This window comes from Solea senegalensis, linkage group LG3, assembly GCF_019176455.1.
Source record: "Solea senegalensis isolate Sse05_10M linkage group LG3, IFAPA_SoseM_1, whole genome shotgun sequence".
In the NCBI taxonomy this organism is placed as follows: domain Eukaryota; kingdom Metazoa; phylum Chordata; class Actinopteri; order Pleuronectiformes; family Soleidae; genus Solea; species Solea senegalensis.
The window spans coordinates 14,942,838-14,961,908 of NC_058023.1; the positions used below are offsets into that span (position 1 = coordinate 14,942,838).

At 39.9% G+C, this 19,071-nt stretch overlaps 1 protein-coding gene across 1 annotated transcript in view; it reads right to left on the reverse strand.

Annotated features, from left to right (window-relative positions):
• Positions 1-18,712, reverse strand: part of adgra3 (adhesion G protein-coupled receptor A3) — a 29,231-nt gene extending 10,519 nt beyond the window's left edge. Inside the window, exons 1-3 of the mRNA XM_044022078.1 lie at positions 17,697-18,712; positions 9,393-9,464; positions 4,683-4,754 (exon numbers count right to left, since the gene is read on the reverse strand). Coding sequence (XP_043878013.1) covers positions 4,683-4,754; positions 9,393-9,464; positions 17,697-17,899 — 347 coding nt within the window. The 5' untranslated portion in view covers positions 17,900-18,712. The remainder of the gene's footprint in view (positions 1-4,682; positions 4,755-9,392; positions 9,465-17,696) is intronic.
• Positions 18,713-19,071: the final 359 nt, after the last annotated feature.

Sequence of the window (19,071 nt, forward strand, 5' to 3'; positions counted from 1 at the left end):
GTAGTTGCAGCAAAAGAAAAGCTGTACATACAACACTGGCATACTCCAACTATATAAAGTTGTTGTGGCAATCATCCGGTAGTTATGGAGCAATATTAGCAGTGAGGTGGAGTCAAATTTCTGACAATGAAGCGAGAATGTACAAGTCAAACACTACCTGATCTTTCAATCTCCATTTCAGTCTCCATCAACTTCTGAAAGAAACAACTTGCAGCTAAATACCAGACGCTAAATACCAGAAAATCACCGTGCTGTTTCAAATGTAAATTGTGACAAAAGAAATATGGGCATAATGCAACATTTCTGACTCCCGTGTCTTTTAGCCCAGTCGTTAATAACACCAGTCACTGTAGATCAATTAAAAATAAGCACTGCTGAAAGCCTGCGACCGCAAGCGACGAGCCACATCACGACCCCTGCCACTGTATTTCAGTTCCGGTCATACAGGAAGTACTGAACAAATCATTTTAATGAACTGATTCTAATGATTCAATACATCGAAAACAACCGCTTTACAAGTCACTAGTTTGTGTGTCGCGTATAAAACAAAGTCACAGCAGTTTCATGCAGCCGTGCAGTGATGACTCCGCCCACGTTGAGTAGGTACTATATTGTAATGGAAAACCAACCAAACCGTGTAGAGTCAAACCATGTTGTGTTCTGCTATGCCGAGGCAAGCTGGGGCCATTAGTGTCCAATTAACCTCTGTATGTTTTTAGACTCTGAGGAGACTGGAGAACCTGGAAAAATACCCATGCACACACGGGAAGAACATGAAAACTCCACGCAGAAAAGTCAGACGGGTTCTGAGCAGTCTCTGGAAACGACTGAGCTAAAAGACAGCTTCATGAAAGCAGTGAGAATGAATCAAAACAGAAGGGATGAGGGGTATATCGAAAACAATGTCCCATAAATGTTGCATAAATATCCTGTATGAGGATCTGCAGAATTTAACAGTCTATGGCTTTGTCACTAGAAGTGATTGTTTTCGTGTAACATGCAGTTATGTGATCTTAAATATAACAAAATGGCTCGAAGCAGCTTCAAAATTGCCTTTGATAAGTTGTCACATTACTTCATACAATATTTTAATATTTTTAATAAAACATGTGAATGAGCCAATAATTGAAAAAGGGCTAAGATGAGAATCAAAAGCCTGGGAGAAAAGACACACCTTTACCTCAACCCACCAGCTAAACTGTGTCCTGAAGTCTTCAAGGAACATGATACTGACAAGAAAGTGTTACCTGGCAAAAACATCTGGCATATTATGCTAACATCCGAGCATTGATGTAATTATTGGTGTTGGTCCTTAAGGTACCAGCTGGGGAATTTACAACATGAGGTTATTAGTTCCACTTGGAGGAAAAGGAAAAGGGCACCTTTTGTAGATTTGCCAATTTGTGAAAGCATTATATGTCATAGGAAGGATAACACAGGAAAGTGAAGGGATGGAGGAAGCTCCTCAAGCGAAAAACATACTTTCATTTCACTTTAAATTCTTAAGTTACAGCAACATCAAGAGGCAAGACAAGACGTAAAATACTTTTATTGTCTTAGATATCTTTTTATTTATCAAAGCACTGAATAATTTGACTAGGACTGCAGTATTGATCTATCAATGGACTACAAAATAAACTTCAAGTTCTCCGATTCCAGATTCTTAAATGTGAATATTTTTTGGTTTCTTTGCTCTTCTATAACAGTAAACCAAATATTTTTGGTATCATTAGTCTATAATGAAAGTAATTGGTAGTTGCAGTCATGAAACATAACAAGTAATCATTACCAAAGACTGATTTGAAATGTGGCTTTTATCCACAGGCATGTGGCAAGTTAACAGCGTAGAAGACCGCTTCACTCCAGTACTTCAGTTGTTATGAAAGATTACGAGGCAGAGAGGCAAAAATAGCCTGATGTGATTAGGCTCAAGTGAGAACTGTTCAGCTGTTGGTTGAGTAAAGAGGGTCAGGGCCTGTAGAATCCATAGGGTTGAGAGTGTGTTGTACAGTATGTCTTAAAATAGGTTGAAAGTGAGGCACAGGAAAAAACCTGTCTATGGAAACCAAAGGTGCAAAACTGTGTTTTAAGCCCCAAGACTACTTCTAGACCCAAATTACTTCTAGATTGGACCTGTTGCAAGTGTGCAAATTGAAAGACTGGGTTTTCAAGGGTAACATTTCTTGTACATGGAAACAAACAAGGCTGAACATAATTAATACATTGATCTGCAACATGACGCAGCACTTGTCATGAGAACTATAGCCAGGCTTGGAAAACAGCTGTACACACAGTCTTCTCAGGCTCTGGAGGGACCTTTCTGAAAATAGACTACAAAAAGCCCTGATGAAGTAATAATGATGTCATCAGGGCTATTGCAGTTTAATCTTGGGGCTTAAAATTTCAGACCACAGCACAAGGCATCTGTATTTATAAAAAGAAAAAAAAAAAGTGGGGGATTGTTTGGAAGGAGTGAAAATTAGGAGGCAGTAAGGGTCTAATGAAATATGCTCTCCAGTTGCATTGTGGAAGACGTATAATCTAGGGCTGTAACTAACTAATATTTTTATAATCATTGAATCTTATTTTCTTTCTTTCTCAATTAATAATTTGGTCCATAAAATGTCAGTACATGTTTATCAGTGTTTTCAAACCTTAATATGATGTCGTTGTAAAATGTCTTGTTTTGTTCAGACCAAACAATTCAGTTGCAATGATTTCTTTGTTATATGGAGCAAAGAATCCTAAATAATATTCACATTTAAGAAGCTGAAAAATCAGAAATCTTGTTATAATATTAAACACTGAAATTATAGTTGATCAAAATAGTTGCAATAATTTAGTTGTTTCGATTAGTTGTTGCATCTCTGGAGCCTCTTCAGTACTAGAGGGTAAAACTCATGATAGTTTGGTGTAATCTTGAGTAGATCTTGAGTGATTTTAATTATTTGAATCAAGTACAGGAAACTGAAGTTTTTTCTGATGAGTGAAATACTGGTGTTTGTTCTGTGAATACGAGTCCTGCTCAACAACTTGTCAAGAGGTGAGGAAAACTGAATCACAAACTTTCTTTTATCTAAGACGCAACTGAACAGCTCTGTGAAAAACACATAAAATAAATACAAATACCATGTCTTGAAAGGAGAAGAAATCCAACTTTGCAATACAGAGGAGGGCCTCAGCTACACAAATTATACCAGACAGAGCCAAACCCAAGGTAAGAAAGCAAACTCTAGAGAAACATGTCAAAGTTTTGTCAGATAAATGTGCCGGAAAAGAATGGTACAACATTTTTTTTGTATATTCTTCTCTAATTCTCCCCCCCCAAAAAAACTGCTGCAGATGTCAGCGCTTGATGTAGGGCTTCCGTGTTTACATTCTCAGAGGCCAGCGCTACCTCATCATCTCCTTTGCTCGTCTTCTCCACTGCACGCTCCCTCCCTTTCACAGTCGAGTGACTGAGTAACCTTTGAAATTAGCTGAGCTGGGTGGTGGGCGCCAATTAAACTCTGGTTAGCCTTAGGCAAAACCAAATTCTGGCACGGAACGAGCATCAGCCCGAGAAGCTGCAGATCAGTGTGTGGTGATACATTAAGTCCTTAACCCACACACAAGCTATTCATAATGATTTCTAAAATGCAGAGAACGTACAGACAGGCATGGGTCCATCTGAGAGTGGCATAAATACGCATTGAGAAGGAGAAGGGGGAGGGAAATGAGGCCGGGCTGGAGCCAGGGAGCTGACTGTTTTCCTGTCTCACTCTCTCTTCTCCACAGCAGCAGCAGCCAAGCTCGAGTTTGTGTTGGCAGCGACTGGGTGCTGTCGGATGATTCCAATTCATGCTGTGTTCCTGCTCTCTCTCATGCGCACACACATATACAGAACTAGAAACACTTAAGCACACAGTCTCTGACCTCCCACACTCACACACCACATATCCCAGAGGGACTCCAACTTTATGTATTCTCTGCAAATCAAACAGATCCTCGCATGATATTCGTGGACACACACACACACACACACGTTAACATATCACTCTCCTTGCACAGTTTTTCCAAGTGTGTGAAAGTATATAAAGCCTCATGGTGTCTGCAGTGGTCCCTGGCAGAGGGCCAGATAAAACAAGGCAGTAGAAATAGATTTGTGCTCGACCCTTATGGACACTAGATACACTCGGAGACCTGCTGGATCACGCACATCACATAGCATAGATAAAAAACAACAGCTGAGTTCAACACAATTCCTGCAATCCAAGACTTTGCTGAGGGCAGTGGCTCCAACCCAATCCCTATGATAAACAACACTTCTACCCACACAGTCCAAACACTATATTGACTCTTGAACTGAATAATATGTAAAAGCTTTCAAATTACAACCAATGAAAAATACCAAGTGGAAATGACTCCAACCACATTTCCATATAACAAATAATCACAGAAGAAACACACTGAGCACTAGAAAAGAGACACAGATTCAATCACAGTTTTCATAAGCCACTATTCTCTCTTGACAAATAATTGAAGCAAACATGGTCAACTAAAAAAAATGTAATCTCAGTGAAATCCCACAGGTGTCAAATGTGTGCACACACACACACACACACACACACGCACGCACGCACGCTTGCACGCACTCACGCAGAAACCACATTAAAGAGAGGGAAGCTGCAGAAGCTACTCACAGTCGTTTCAATGCTGGCAATCCAAGAAAAGCACCTGGTTCAACATGGCTGATTATGTTGCTCCGCAGGTCTCTGTGGGGAAAAACAAGTAAGAGTAGGTTATAAGCAGTTCAAACAGCAACTAAACAAGAAACTGCAACACAGTCTTGATCACTGACTCATATTTTCAAACAAAACTTTTTATATTCTTGTTTGATGGTGAATGCCTTTGACTGTGAGGTTACTAAACAGAGAAAACAAGACAAATCACAAACTCTACAAGATTTATGACATGTATTTTTTCCACCATTGGCTGACAAAACAGCAAAAACAGAATGTATTTTCAGTTATTTTTTGTTGCATGAATCCAGTCAAGAGTATGAGCTCAGCAATTTTTCTTTGTCACCCTTATCTGCACTGACTCACAATTACAGGGTAAGACTTTTGAAATACAAGCACACTGGGCTCGGTATGCGCACACTGACACTTGAATATAAAGTGAGATTTGCAATACTGTCTGTACCATAATGATACAGCCATTTCAATGTGTTAATAAACGAGTAAGCGTGTGATGTACATGTTTTAAACAAAACAAAACACCCGGACATTGACTCACCCATCATTAGCTGTTTTCACCAGCAAGCTGAACTGTAAAACAGGTATCTAGCACGCACACTTCCCTTTATGTTCAAAGGGTTGTGGTCACAGAATTCCTACAGTGCTCACCTGTGCTGGCACAGCCTAGTCACTCATTACAGTGGAGGATCAGGAGGCTTTCCAGTCACCACCTGAACCCACACAAAAGACCTCTAGGTAACACTGACTGTTTGATGTCAAGAGGCTGTCATCTGAAGGTAGGTAGGCGGCCACAGATAAGTCACACACAGAAAAGTCTAATGCCTGTTCAAGCCTTTGATGTGAGCAAACAGAGCTGGCTCCTCTGGTCAGAAGTGGTGAAAGAGAAATGACAAGACAAGATTTATGCCAACGACACCTTGAACGTGTGAGTGTCAGTTTTAGAGTGAGTATAAAAGGCACAGAAACATTTCATGTCAACTGAGGCCCTGTCCACCTGGACATGGAACCAAACATAAACGATCGTTTTCTTTGTCGTTTCAAAAGGTTTATTTTGATAATCGATTTAACGGTTTGAAGCATCTTTCATGATTAAAACAAGACGCAGGTGATGATTCACCTAGACTTGGATAGTCCATAGTTTGCTCATTTCTGTTGCTCAATAAGTTTTATTTTAAGTGAAGCACAATAAGTTGCCCGTAACTGTGACCGAGTTCAGCAAGTACCAGACTAATGAGCGATAAGCTCTTCTGCTCCATCGTGACTCATTAGTCAGATGTTCAAGCCACAAAACAAGCTTTGACTAAAATCTAACAGAGCAATCATTTCTGTAATTATATTACTCAAAATTTTGATATAAATATATTTAGAAGAAGCTTAAAACACACTGTACTGGACACAGTAACTAAATGTGTGCTGGTGGTCTTTATACTCTCAATGAAAAACTGTCCATAATAACCCAGACAATTAAAAAAAATACTAGTGAATAAAATATGGGGATTCAGAGAGAAGCAGTTCATGCTTAACCATCTACTACTGCACCTCAGAAGCCAAACTCCACTGACCACACAAAACCTGGCACCTTTTGAAATCCATTTGCAGTGGAAATGCCAGGTTTCCCCTTCGCGCTCAAATTGAAAAGGCTGGCTGAATATTTTCAAGTGTTTTCCCAAAGTGGTCTTGAACTGGCACCAAACTCAAAAGTGGTTTCGCAGCTGCTGCCATTTTTAAGAGCACACATACCATCTCTTCCAAAAAGGTGTTGTTCATATTAAATTTAAAACACGTGGCATGGAATAACATTCAGCTGATCTCCTCCAAGGTTTGGGATAATTTCCTGGTGGAGAGGTTTATCTGAAAAGTACCTGGCATGACCCTTTTGTTTTGTCTCAAATCAGATACTTCAGTCAGTACAATAAACACATTATACTCACTGGATCTTAACAGTGCAGTGTCCAAAATCAGTGGAAATAAAGACTGAAACATGTGAAAGCCATTGTCACTCCTCAAAATATCAAAAAAATACTGAAGTGAATGTTCAAACTCGCTTGCTTTTTAATATGTCACTTGTTGTAAATATTGTGCTTCCATCTGCACCAAATATACAGCCTTCTTTGGCTACCATTTTCAAAAATGTGAGAATGTGATGAACTGTATTGCTTATGAATACAACCAGACTAGAAAGAAATACTGCCATATTCCTTTTAAACCGTTGCTATATTCATGTGTAACTTGCTTAAACACTCACTTCCACGTGAATTGTGCCATTCATGAGTAGGCACCAATCAATTCACACTACAGCAGTTATCCTTGCTCTCTTTTGCACAATAACATTCTTCCACAGCAGCGGATTTAGGAGGGAATTAGTATGAGATGGCGGCCTTGCTTGGCTCCTATTTCTATGTGGAGACTAGTGATAATGGGGATTCTGTGTGGCTTATTTTCAAGCAGGGACACCTTTGGCCCCAACAAAACACAGCAGCCTGCACAGTTACTTTGCAATTTCACACAGAGTTCCAGATAGGTGTAATCGATTCTCTACCCTTTTTCTGGCAACCACAGCCAGTGTCAGTCTTCGTGACTGCATATCGGCTGTCCAAATGAGGGAGCGTTCCTTTGTGGGCTGAGAAAAAAAATCTGTGAAGGCAGAAGGAGGGGCTGAAGATGCAGAGCCTCAGCACATTCAAACAGACCCAAGCAGCATGTTTTTTTTCCCTCTTTCAGTGATTGAGGAAAAAAAGAAGTGGGGGGTTTGACTGAATGTGGGAGGGAGGCCAGAGGAAGATTTGAGAGCGGGAAAGTCTTCAGTATGCAGAGTGAGTGTGAATTGTAGTGTTGACACCTCTGGCCTTGCCATGGCCCCATTACAATGACAAAAGCAAGCAAGCCATCAAGCAGCTTCGCTTCACTGGTTGAGGGTGGATGGTAGTAGGGTGGGGTCTGTGAGAGGCACAATAAATGCTACTTTTGGAAGTAAACTCACCAGTGGATTGATGCAACAGCATTTACAACCACATTGACTGGCCATTTACAGACACAGCACATAGGTGCCTTAAAGGCTTTCCTGCTAGGGAGAGATCAAAGCACATTCAGCACATGGCCTCTTGTTCATTCGGTAGGCCTGAGCTCTAAAAATTACATCTGAGCCCACAGGGGATTTTCCAGCAAATCTCTAAGCAGTCTAGTCTTACCAAACCTTATCAATGTGGCAGTCAAATCAAGAACAACCATGCAGGGCAATCTTACACTAAACACAAAATGACAAGTTGATGAAATACTCCAAGTGCTTCATACCCGCAAGTACAGTATTACTGCAAGAATGTATCAGCAGGGTCCAAGGAAAATGACTAACAATGCATTTACAAGAAGTGAGCAACATCTGCTAAAATGTAGACATTTGTGAAACAAAAATAAAAGGCCATCAATCACCAGTAATCAATATTTGAAACAAAGTATTCTTTGGATAAACATGTAGCCAATATAGCTTCATATACCATCTAGATTTCTGGTTATAAGCAGGCCCAAAAGAATCACAGGGAAAACATGCACTTAGAATTCCATATCAGTATAGTCATGTGTTATTGTAGCCTTGGGTAAAAGCATGGCCATTAATGGTCTGGTTATTTTATCTGCATGAAGCCATTCCACAGAGATAAATCACCCATGGCCCATGTGTGCAGGCCCGCAGCTATGTTCTTGAATTCTTTGCAGGAAGGAAACATGAGTGATGACAATCTGATCTCCAAAGGCAAGCAGACAAAAAAAAAACTAAATCACATGGCAGGAACACCATCTCTCCATTGTTCAGAGGAACCCAGAGTATGGACACACACATACAATACACTGTGTTTTCATGATTTAGAACTTATTTCCCTCACCTCCTTACAATTTCCTTCACCTCCTACAATATCTTCAATTATAGCTTTCTGGACATCAAGGCACTTTACTTGTTGAATACAAGCATGAAAATGAGCTATCAGGATGTCTAAAATGGGCCCTATCACATCCCTAGAACACCCGAGCAGCTGTATGTTGAGAGTATGTCACCAGGCAGAAAACAACCAACCCTGTGGGCTATACCTATAATTAGCCTTTTCTACCATCTTCAGTCTTCCTCTATGGACTGATACCCTTTGCTGGGGGCAAATGCTGTTTAATGCCTTCTCATTTTCTGTGACCTGGATCTTCCACTGGCATGTGGCCAATGTGTGTTTTACAAACCTTCTGCCTCCAGAAGCCAAAGCTGCACTTGTGGAGTGATGAATTGCTCCTACTAATATACTGTTGGGTATAATGTGAAATATGCTGAAGGTATTTGTAACATCCAGCTCATTGGTGATTTTTTTCCATGGATAGTACAGACTAAGTGTATGTATGTGGCATCCATTGCCACATCCAAAAAATATATATATACACATATACATATACATATATATATATATATATATATATATATATATATACATATGTATGAGTATATATATACATATACATATATATATATATATATATATATATATACATATATACATATATATACATATATACACACATACATACATACATATATATATATGTATGATTATTTTACCAGCACAAAGAATTGTAAGCACAGATCAACAAATCACTTTCACATAAACTCATAAACATACTTACAATTTCTCCAATGCAGACAATCCAAAGAAGGATCCATTTCTGAGTTCTTGAATCTTGTTGTTGTTTAAAATTCTGTGGAGAGAAAAACATGTTGAATGCCAGGCAACAGAAAAAATGCAGCCACTGAATATTTAAGTGTGTGATAGAAGCATTAAAACATTTTTATGCTAACACTAGTTGTAGTATGTACTGTATGTTGCTCAATGCTCTTTGTTTGAAAAACACTTGTTTTGAAAGAATTGAAATGTCAAGTATTACAAATCCCAAAACAGCAAACCTACCACAGCTTAGCAAGGAATGTGCATTAATTAAATAGTGAGAGGATGTCTTCAAAAGGATCTCTTTGAACACACAAAGGGAGGTACCACACTGTTTTGTGTTGATAGATCACAATATTAATTCCCACTCTGTGTCCTCTAACTATACTCAGCCTCCAGTCACAGCATAGTTTCCAGCTGCCAGGAAACAACTTAAACCTCAAAGTATCTTCTTTCATGTTAAAATGGCACCATTTTAGCACCCAGGTAGACACATTGAGAAAAGGGTGATCAAGACTCATATCCAGGCCTGTACAGCACAGCAGCAACTCAACCATGATACACTTGCATACATTATAACCACCACCACATAAAATCTTAAAGTTGTGTGAAAATTAGTAAAAATGTACAAACTAATACTATTGACAAACATCTTCAATACCAACTAGAATACACAGTATATACTTTTAACAAAAGTTTTCATGTGAATTCTTCACTGTTCCCTTCCTGGATTATGAACCTGATTTTATTATCCAGATTATCCACGGTACATAGTACAAGCTGATTCACTGCACAAAGCTGAAAAGTACAACTTCACTTAGTGTGCCCGTGCCCAAGAGAGTTCAAGACTTTCTCTGGAACTACTCCCTGAGGACCTGAAAAATCAATAGCACTGTTAACTCCCAGTAGAAAACCCAAGCAGGCACTTGTGGTTAGCATGTTTCTGGCTAGCAGGGAGGGGATGTGGTGGGTGACATACATGCTAGTGGCACCCACAACCCAAGGCCAGATTGGAGTCATTATGGGGTGTTGAGGGGTTGTTTTATTACAGGGTTGGACAGAGGAGACTCACTGGAGATTTGCTGTTTGGCTCCCTGCTGCTCAGTGAATGAACGAGAGAGTCCACATACAAACAGTGCCTGTGTTTCATGACTTGTGTTTTGCAGCCTTCTGGATGCTGAATGGAAGGCAGATGTTAAAACATGATGATGTACAAGACTGCAAATTCTATCACTGCCAAAGCACACATGGCCTGATGATGTAAGCAGAGATACGGTGCCTTCCAACCCTGTGGTCACAAAAGTCTCATTTATATTGAAAAATATTTGGCATACCAAATGGATGCCTTTACCAGAAGGACCAGAATCACATTACAACGCGATAAAAAAAGAATTATTCAGGAACAGATGCACTAGAAATGTAGGTAGCACCTTCAGTTTATCATTTACCAAATGTATCCCTTACATTTAGATGTACAAGACATAGCTAACTTATAAAGGCACACTACCTTATTGTGTACTTCAGCAGTTAAGCATATTTGCCAGAAGAGAAAAGACACAAAGACATATCCCTTTATTTGTCTAACTCAGGTGGACATGAGGACATTTGCACCACTATGACACAAGTAATGTAATTAAATTAAGGGGGGAGATTATGAATGAATCCAAAACAACTGTTTGGAATAGTTTGAGTCTGGCTGCATGAGTTCACATTACTTTCGAGCCTTATGACTACAGGGGCTGTTCTGCAAATCTGCAAAAAAACAGTTCTCCTTAGAAAAATTAGGCCTTTCCTTGCCCTCTTTCCTTCCCTCCCTCTACCTCATGACAGGAGCGTGACCTTTGCATGTTGCAAACTGCTTTGGCTGCACAACTGAGCCTTGTTTACAGCCTTGCATCAGCAAGAAAGCAATACCACAGATCAGTGTGGAAAGAATATAGAAAAGCCTCATGGAAACCAGCATGGAGATCACGGCCATTTAGCCACCAGTGTCTCCACTTCCCTCAGGACATACTATGTAGATAAAACGTCTGCTTCCTGACTGTCTGTCTCTGGACATCGGCCTGAAGTCTGCAGACAAGGGAAATTTCTTCAGGCTAGGCATCAAACAGTGTAGTGTAGGAGAAGAGTCTCTGTTATCCTGATGCATAGATAAGACCCGCTTGAGCTCAGGCCAGGAACAAGCTGCAGTAGGCTCCCATGAGATGTCATGTCCTGTCCCTTGACATAGCTGGAATAGATCTATTTAAAATTCAGGGAAATGCAGCTTCTGAAACCAGAATTTCTACTTTGAGGGAATTATAATGATGTAAAACGCACTGGCTTAGATTTCAGTTTGCCTACAACCTAAATAAATATGACACTGCTAACGGTAATCCAGTGTTCCTTTTCACTTAAGAAAACACCTCTGAACGTGCACGCCTCTAGCAGTATCGGCACATTATCCAGAGAAGAAGTAAGAACAGCCAGGCACTACACACTCCCCTCACTGGCATGAAGCATTATTAGGACAAAGCTGGCTAGTGCGCTCTCAACACTTTCTTTGTGCTCAGGAGGCTTTTAGACAAAGAACAAAGAATCTGAGAGCTGCAAGTCTTTAACAGGTTTTCAAATAAGTTTCAGGCTTCAGCTCGGCTCATAAAAATCCTCCTGGAGTGACTTTCTGTGAGTAGTTGATGGAAAAGTGGGCCTCAGCTCAGGTAGAAGGGGGAAACGATACCGTGGCTGAAATGGTGCAACTCGCCAAGGTGGTTCATGCATTTAACTTGCACTTTATTGTTCCACAATTTATCCTCGTACGCGTATGCTTTTGCAGTGTGCAAACTTAATGGTTGAGAGTGGTGCCACAGATTTTAGTTTCATACTTCATCGAGGCAATTAAGTATGAAACTAGAACTAGATTTTACCTTTAGAGAGGGAGAGAGAAAGAGAAATTGAGCCATCTCAAGTTTTTTTCCACAGCACTTCACTAAGTTACACAATGTTAGTTGTCCTGCACAGAGGAGCAGACACAAGCACACTGCAGACTTGAAGCCAGGCAGTGGAAACGCTGGTGGTGGAACATATATATTCAATATTGTATAATCATGTTTGTAAAAAGTTTAAATTGCAATTATGATAAAAAAAATATATAACTGTTAACTCCAACAGTAAGTCCAGGTATATTTTATAGCTGTAGTGTTAACGTTTTTGTGGGTGCGTCTTGCTGTTTTCAGCCATAGTGCTTCTGTAGGAGGCCGTCTCACTTTACCCACACTGTATGGTTCTACTGCCTGGCCTGCTCAGTTGTAACAAAATGCATCACTGCACTCGGGAGTGATGCATTTCTTTTGTTAGAACTGTGTGGAAATGTCAAATTCACATTCTATAAAGCTGATCTGCTTAATCAGCATTGAGCGAACTCTTGCGAATTTGTATTTAAACATACAAACTGGAGCTTTAAGTAATTTGAAGAAATTCACTTTTGTCTTGTGTTATACAAGCTCTTCTTTCATCCTTATCAATTGTAGTTGCTGCAACATCCTCAGTTTACCTTATCCATTACTGGACAAGTCACACCACCATTCAAAAACCTAAATAACAGAAAGGAGTCAAATGATAAAATGAACAAAGACAGAGCAAGAAGATAGCCACCAGTCTGAGCTAATGTCTATAAATTAAAGTGAATTGTTGTCTGGGATTAACTGACACTTGGGGCAACCTGGCAAAACCAAAGCTCAACAGACCTGTGAAATGAAAGGCTGTGAACTGACTAAATGTGCAGCTGTCAGTGCCTCGCCTCTGGGAGTTTGCTTTCTTCTGCAAACACTGCTAAAAGTACTGTGGAAAACACAGGAGCATTCCTTTAGACCAAGGGCTTGTCAGAAAAACAACAAAAACACGTCCTCTCAGGACGTGCATGACAGCAGACACCTGTGTTCTAGTTACACAAGTGCTTCAAAAAGACTCACAGCATGACATAGTAGCCTTTTAATGCTGAGGAGAATAAACAGATGAGATGACTGACGTGTGGACAGATTCCCAAACCTGAAATGATGGAGGTGAAGTCTTGAGGAAACCAGATGAGAATGTAACCCCAATAGCACTGCTGTAAAACAAGACACTTTACAGCACTCCTATGTGTCATCAAACTCAGTATCCCTTTCCTGTAGCAAGAAAGGAAATCCCTGCTTTCTTCCTGACATTAATCTTGTGCTGCTGTGTGTAGGCCAAAACCAGGTGTGCTTATTTGCACTGTCCAACCCAGGTGCTCATGTGAGTAGATCCTGATTACACTAAACAAGCCCCATGAGGACATGTGGGCTGCATGAGCATAGCAAGTTTTAAATAGAGTGAGTTCCTATCAGTGTAGGGTGAAACTCTAAGGAAAAATAAATGCGCAACCATACAAACTGCTCCCATAACCTAATGTATCTCTTCATTTGAGGCAATGGTTAAAATCAACCCCTGGTATTTTACCCAGTGCCTGCACTGACAAGGGCTGGCAGGTCAGCTGTAAACACATTTGTGTCATTTCCTCTCGGATTACTTAGGCATGCAGTCTCACTCGGGAAACACAAATGCAGGAATGCACCACACATAGTCATTTCTTTCCCCACAGAGAGGCAGACAGAGCAGAAGTGCATTAAATGCATCCACATTTCGGATATTCCAATTTCCAATGCAAACACCCATTTAGATGTGGTAAACTAAACGCTACCTAACTGTGTATATGCTCATATACAAACAAGTAAAGTTAAATAGAAATATGCAGTAATGCTAACACCCACCATTTACCCAAGAATCTAGGGTAAATCTTCTGGCATGCAGTCAAACTAATTATCCCACTGGTTCGATGAGTTCACCATGGTAGTTGAGAAAACTGTGCTTATGCTTCAAATCCTTTTCAGTCATCTGAAAAGCCTGGATAAAATTAATTTGTTCACAGACCCCTGACTAGTGAAGAGAGAAAACAGGAAATCTCAAGTACAAAGGAGGAGGCACGTATGATGAATGGAGTGGGTCTTATAATCAAATCTAGCTTCTACTGCCATTCCTCACAGGGCTTTTAATTAACTAACATAACAAGGTGTGTCAACGCACAAAATTGGAAAACAGCCGTATGGAAATATAGGAAATAACGTTACCCTAAAAGTGACTGATGGAGTCAAGTGTGACATTTAGCACGTTTCGTAAAATGGAAATTGGGATTTGGAGTTTATATATTAGATAAGCTACAAGATAAAGGGCAATGTGATAATCACAGCTACAGAAACACCATGGTTAAAAATTCCTGGGGAATAAATTATTTTATTTAATACATTTCAACCTTTCAAGCAAAATACACACTGGCACTTCCACCAAATGGGATGGAATCTGCTTTCTTACCAATGAGAAATTCTAAATGGGAATTTTCTTGATAGGAAAAGGTATATGACAACAGCCCTTCACTTAATTGAAATTCTGACTGACTATGTCCAGGCCACAGTCAACTTCATGACCATGAGAGTGCAAACACACCTACTGTGTGGTTTCTCATTGAACAGGTCATAAACTAACACACTGACATGAGACAGTTCATGTTAATTGCTACTTGTATTTAGAAGGGATTGTGAGTAGTGTTCAACTTCAGGGGATATTTTGTGTTGGATGCCAAAGAATTAATGTGAAAAGTGGACACTGGAGGGAATTCCATAAAGTTGCAGTGCTTGCCGTACTCTTTAATTACATCTTTCATCTTCTTTGGAGGCTTTCCAAATAAATCACTCAGAACAAGAGGACAGATTCCAAGATGACAATAAAAACATACAGGCACGGCAATCAGTAGGAATAGAGGGACGGCTTATGAAATTACCTTAGTGCAGAACATGACTAAAAGCACAAGTATTTGGACTTCTAAAATAAGAGGATGACAAATGTAATGGGATCGTACTAAAAAAAAGACAACTTGAGAGCTTTCCAACATCATCATCCTTGTTTTGCTTTGGGTTAGGGTAATTTTTCCATTAATCACGACAACTTCTCACCAAAGCATTGGAGTTGCACTGAAAGTCTCTAACACTCATTTAAAAACTGATTGGTTTCCAGGTGTTCAGCGATGCCAACCGTGTCTGTCATGTAAAGCAACAATCGTAATTTATGACTGCCAAAAGCTATACGACTCACTTATCCACCTAAAACATGTTACATATCTCTGTAAGTATTACGAAACAATAGAATAGCAGATGTAGAAATCTCACAAACCTACTGCTTTGGACGAGGCCTCAGAGTAATCTACATGTGATTTGTGGTTAACAGGTTTCAACATGCCAACTCACTGCAGGGGTCTCGTAACCTGTAACTTACCAGCCAATCCTCTCCCTTTCTTTCCCTTCCCGGAGTCTATTATTTACTGTCTACTCCAACATAGAGCCTGTGTATTCTCATATTTCCCCCATCACTCACCACCACCACGAAACACAAGTGCTTTGGATGCACTGCTTTGAATTTATGCTACATGTTTTCAATAAGTACGTTTTCATCCCAACACAAAAGGAGGTAAAAGGTAGAAACATTTGACAACCTCAACCCAGGAGGTCGTCAAAGGGTTTTTTAATAGAAAATCTATTTTATCCTTTCAATCATTCATCCCTTTTGGCTGTAAGAGAGGCCACATGGGAACTGCATTAATAACACTGATAGAAATAAGCACTATTGGTTATTACTCATTAAATTCAATCTGCCAATTCATCTGATAATGTCTGTAGCCAAGTCAGGGGAAAAACAGCATCACACAGGTTAAGTCAGAGCCAGCAAGCTCTCAAATCTTCTTGAGATATGGCAAGAGAAGTGAGTGCTGGTGTGTCAGCCAAAATATCTTCCTGTGTATGAATCACAACACTCCAGGAAGACAGGCAGATGGGGTTACATAGGGTTTACATTTACAAATTTGCAGTTCACACCTGTGAAAGAATGATGTATGTCTGACATGGGATAGACAGAGAGCTTCAGTCTACTACACATGCCATGCCATATTTATAATTCAAGGGCCAGATGAATAACTATGTGTAAAAGTGAACCTCACATTTATTTTGAGAGAAATCAGGTCAACCTATCTTAGAACAATTAAAGGGAAAGTTCATGTTTGTTGAAATGCTGCCTTTTTGGAGAGAGAGAAGCTGAATAACTGGAAGATTATTTACACATGACTTATAAATATAATATGAATGGTGACAGTTAAGAAAAGGTGATGTAGCACTGTAAATGGAAAATGATCAATACAATTCTTATGGTGTGCAACATGTAGAACACTTTCAGTGGTTTGCTATGCTATGAGACAGCCCTTTGCCCACATCGTAGCACAGCTTGGTTGTTGCTGCACAAAGAATTTTGTTGAGAAAATATTGTGCAAGAGAACAGGGCTGTCTGGCAGCATGTTTAATCTCCATAAATATATAGTATACAGTAAGCATGCTCTTGATTTGGTTTTAGTTGGGCCCTCATTTATAGGGTTATAACAAATTTTCTCTGTTGTCCCTGTTCACATAAAAACAACGTATTAATAGTGTAACATAAACACTGTGCATTGGATGCATCGGAAAATTAATACTGTCAAGCAATACTATCAAACCTGACTGGAGTGTTTGTATGTATGCACTGGCAGCAAGAATAGTTTTTTGAGCAGTAGAATTCACTTCTGAAACGTGACATGTTCAGTCACACTCCATCCCGTTTTCAGCCATATCTCTTTACAAGCACAACATTGTTGTTGCCTGCAAAATTTGGGAATGTCCCCTGGCAACATGAGATCTAAACACCTCTATACTATATACTGAGAAACACAAAGATAGTTGTGTATGGCTGATGAGCTTCATCGGCATTTTGTGAGGTCATTTGACATTTGTTTGTATAAAGGCTGCAATGGTTAATCCATTATTACTAAATTAATCATCAAATAAATCTAGAATCAGTATAAATTATTTCATAATTGCAAGTTTCATATATATATATACACACATCTTTGGGTCATGTTTTCACACATAATCATTAGTTGCCGTTTGTTTGCTTAACTTCATCAAGTTCAATTTTGGATGGAACAATAATGTTGTTGGGTTGGGTGTGTTATGGCTGGTTTTGTTTTTAATGGTCTGTGGCAAATATCGGTCTGACCAATTATTACATCTATTTCCACTACAAATAGTGGAAAAAACACCCTGGCATTTCACCAGTTTATACTCAAAGATAAGTTTAAATTGTCTGTTTTAACAGTGTGAGATGAACGTGAAGGGCATGTGCTGTGTATACTCACAGTGTGACTGTTCTGTTGGGGAAGGAGTCCGGGGGTAACACCTGATGGAGCTCCATGTTGCTACACACCACCTTCCTGTCGGTGGACGAGCTCTTCCCAGCACTTTTCGACCGTTCATCATACGATTTACAGTCAGATGGTTGCGACGAGACACCGCCACAACCCAGCAGCAAAATCACAAACAACTGCAGATCCACCCTCATTTTCTCTCTCACACACACGACTAGGAAAAGCCCCGCAGCATTGGCAATGGATGCAAAATAAGATTCTGGTCGTAAACAGGGCGGATAAGTGGCTGGTCGCGAGGGGCTTTGTTATAAAAAGGAGACCAGTATCTTGCTCGGTTCAACTGAACCTTCCTCCTCCATTTCTCGCAAGGCTTTCTATCCCTTTTGCTCGGCGGTTTTCAGTCCGACAGAGGTGTGAGACGGAGTGCGAGTGTGTGTGTCCTCCTTTGTTCGCCAAACCACTCATTTATAATTTCCTTCCCATTGTGGCGCGTTGCTCATTTCCTCCAGCTTGGCTATTCCACGGTGTTTTACATGCTAGCTCCGCTTGTATGTTACTAAATAACTTCGCCAGTTGTTGAGGGGTTTTCTTTGTTGCCCGGAGCGTGGGTCCCAGTCCTTTTCCACGAGAGACGGTGAAACTGCAGTCATCCCAGGTTGTCAGCATTAACTTTCATATTTAACAACCAGACCTTTAAATGTAGTCATTTCAAAGAGCGTTGGACTTAAAAGAGCACACATCACGAGCGAGCAATCTTTCCATTCCCTGATATCCAAAGTCAACAAACAGGAAACTACTTTGCAAAAAAAAGTGCAAAAACAACACAGTTGCAGCTCAACGTGTGCTGTAAACCCAACCTGAAATGTTCAACATCACTTACAGAAGTATATCCAGGACGGTTGTGTCTCTTTTAGTTCCTCTGCGTCTTTGGAAAGTATTCAAAAATAACTCAGTCAATTGAATCGCCCTCTTCCCATGGTCCTGCCCCAGGCTGTCTGCAGTTTTGTCAAGTCCTCCGGAATCCCTTGCACTTCCGCTCTGCTTTTCAAAATAAAACCGCAGAAGGCACGTTGACATCCGCTAAGTTGCTTTAAGTTTGTAAATGCGACTGAACAACTTTTCAAATCGAAATTTCAAAGTAAGCACAGCAAACGCTGCTATTTCATTGTGTTATTAATTTTAGTTGTTGTGCATGCTGGAGACAATTCATGTATTCAAGTTCACATCTTGTATTGCAGTATATGTTAATATTTTATATGCAGTATATGTTAATATTTTAATGGCAATGTCAATTACTGCATCTTTCTTAAATCTAAAATCATAGTAAATATTTAGCTGAGGATTGACTAAAAAGGACTCCTGCGAA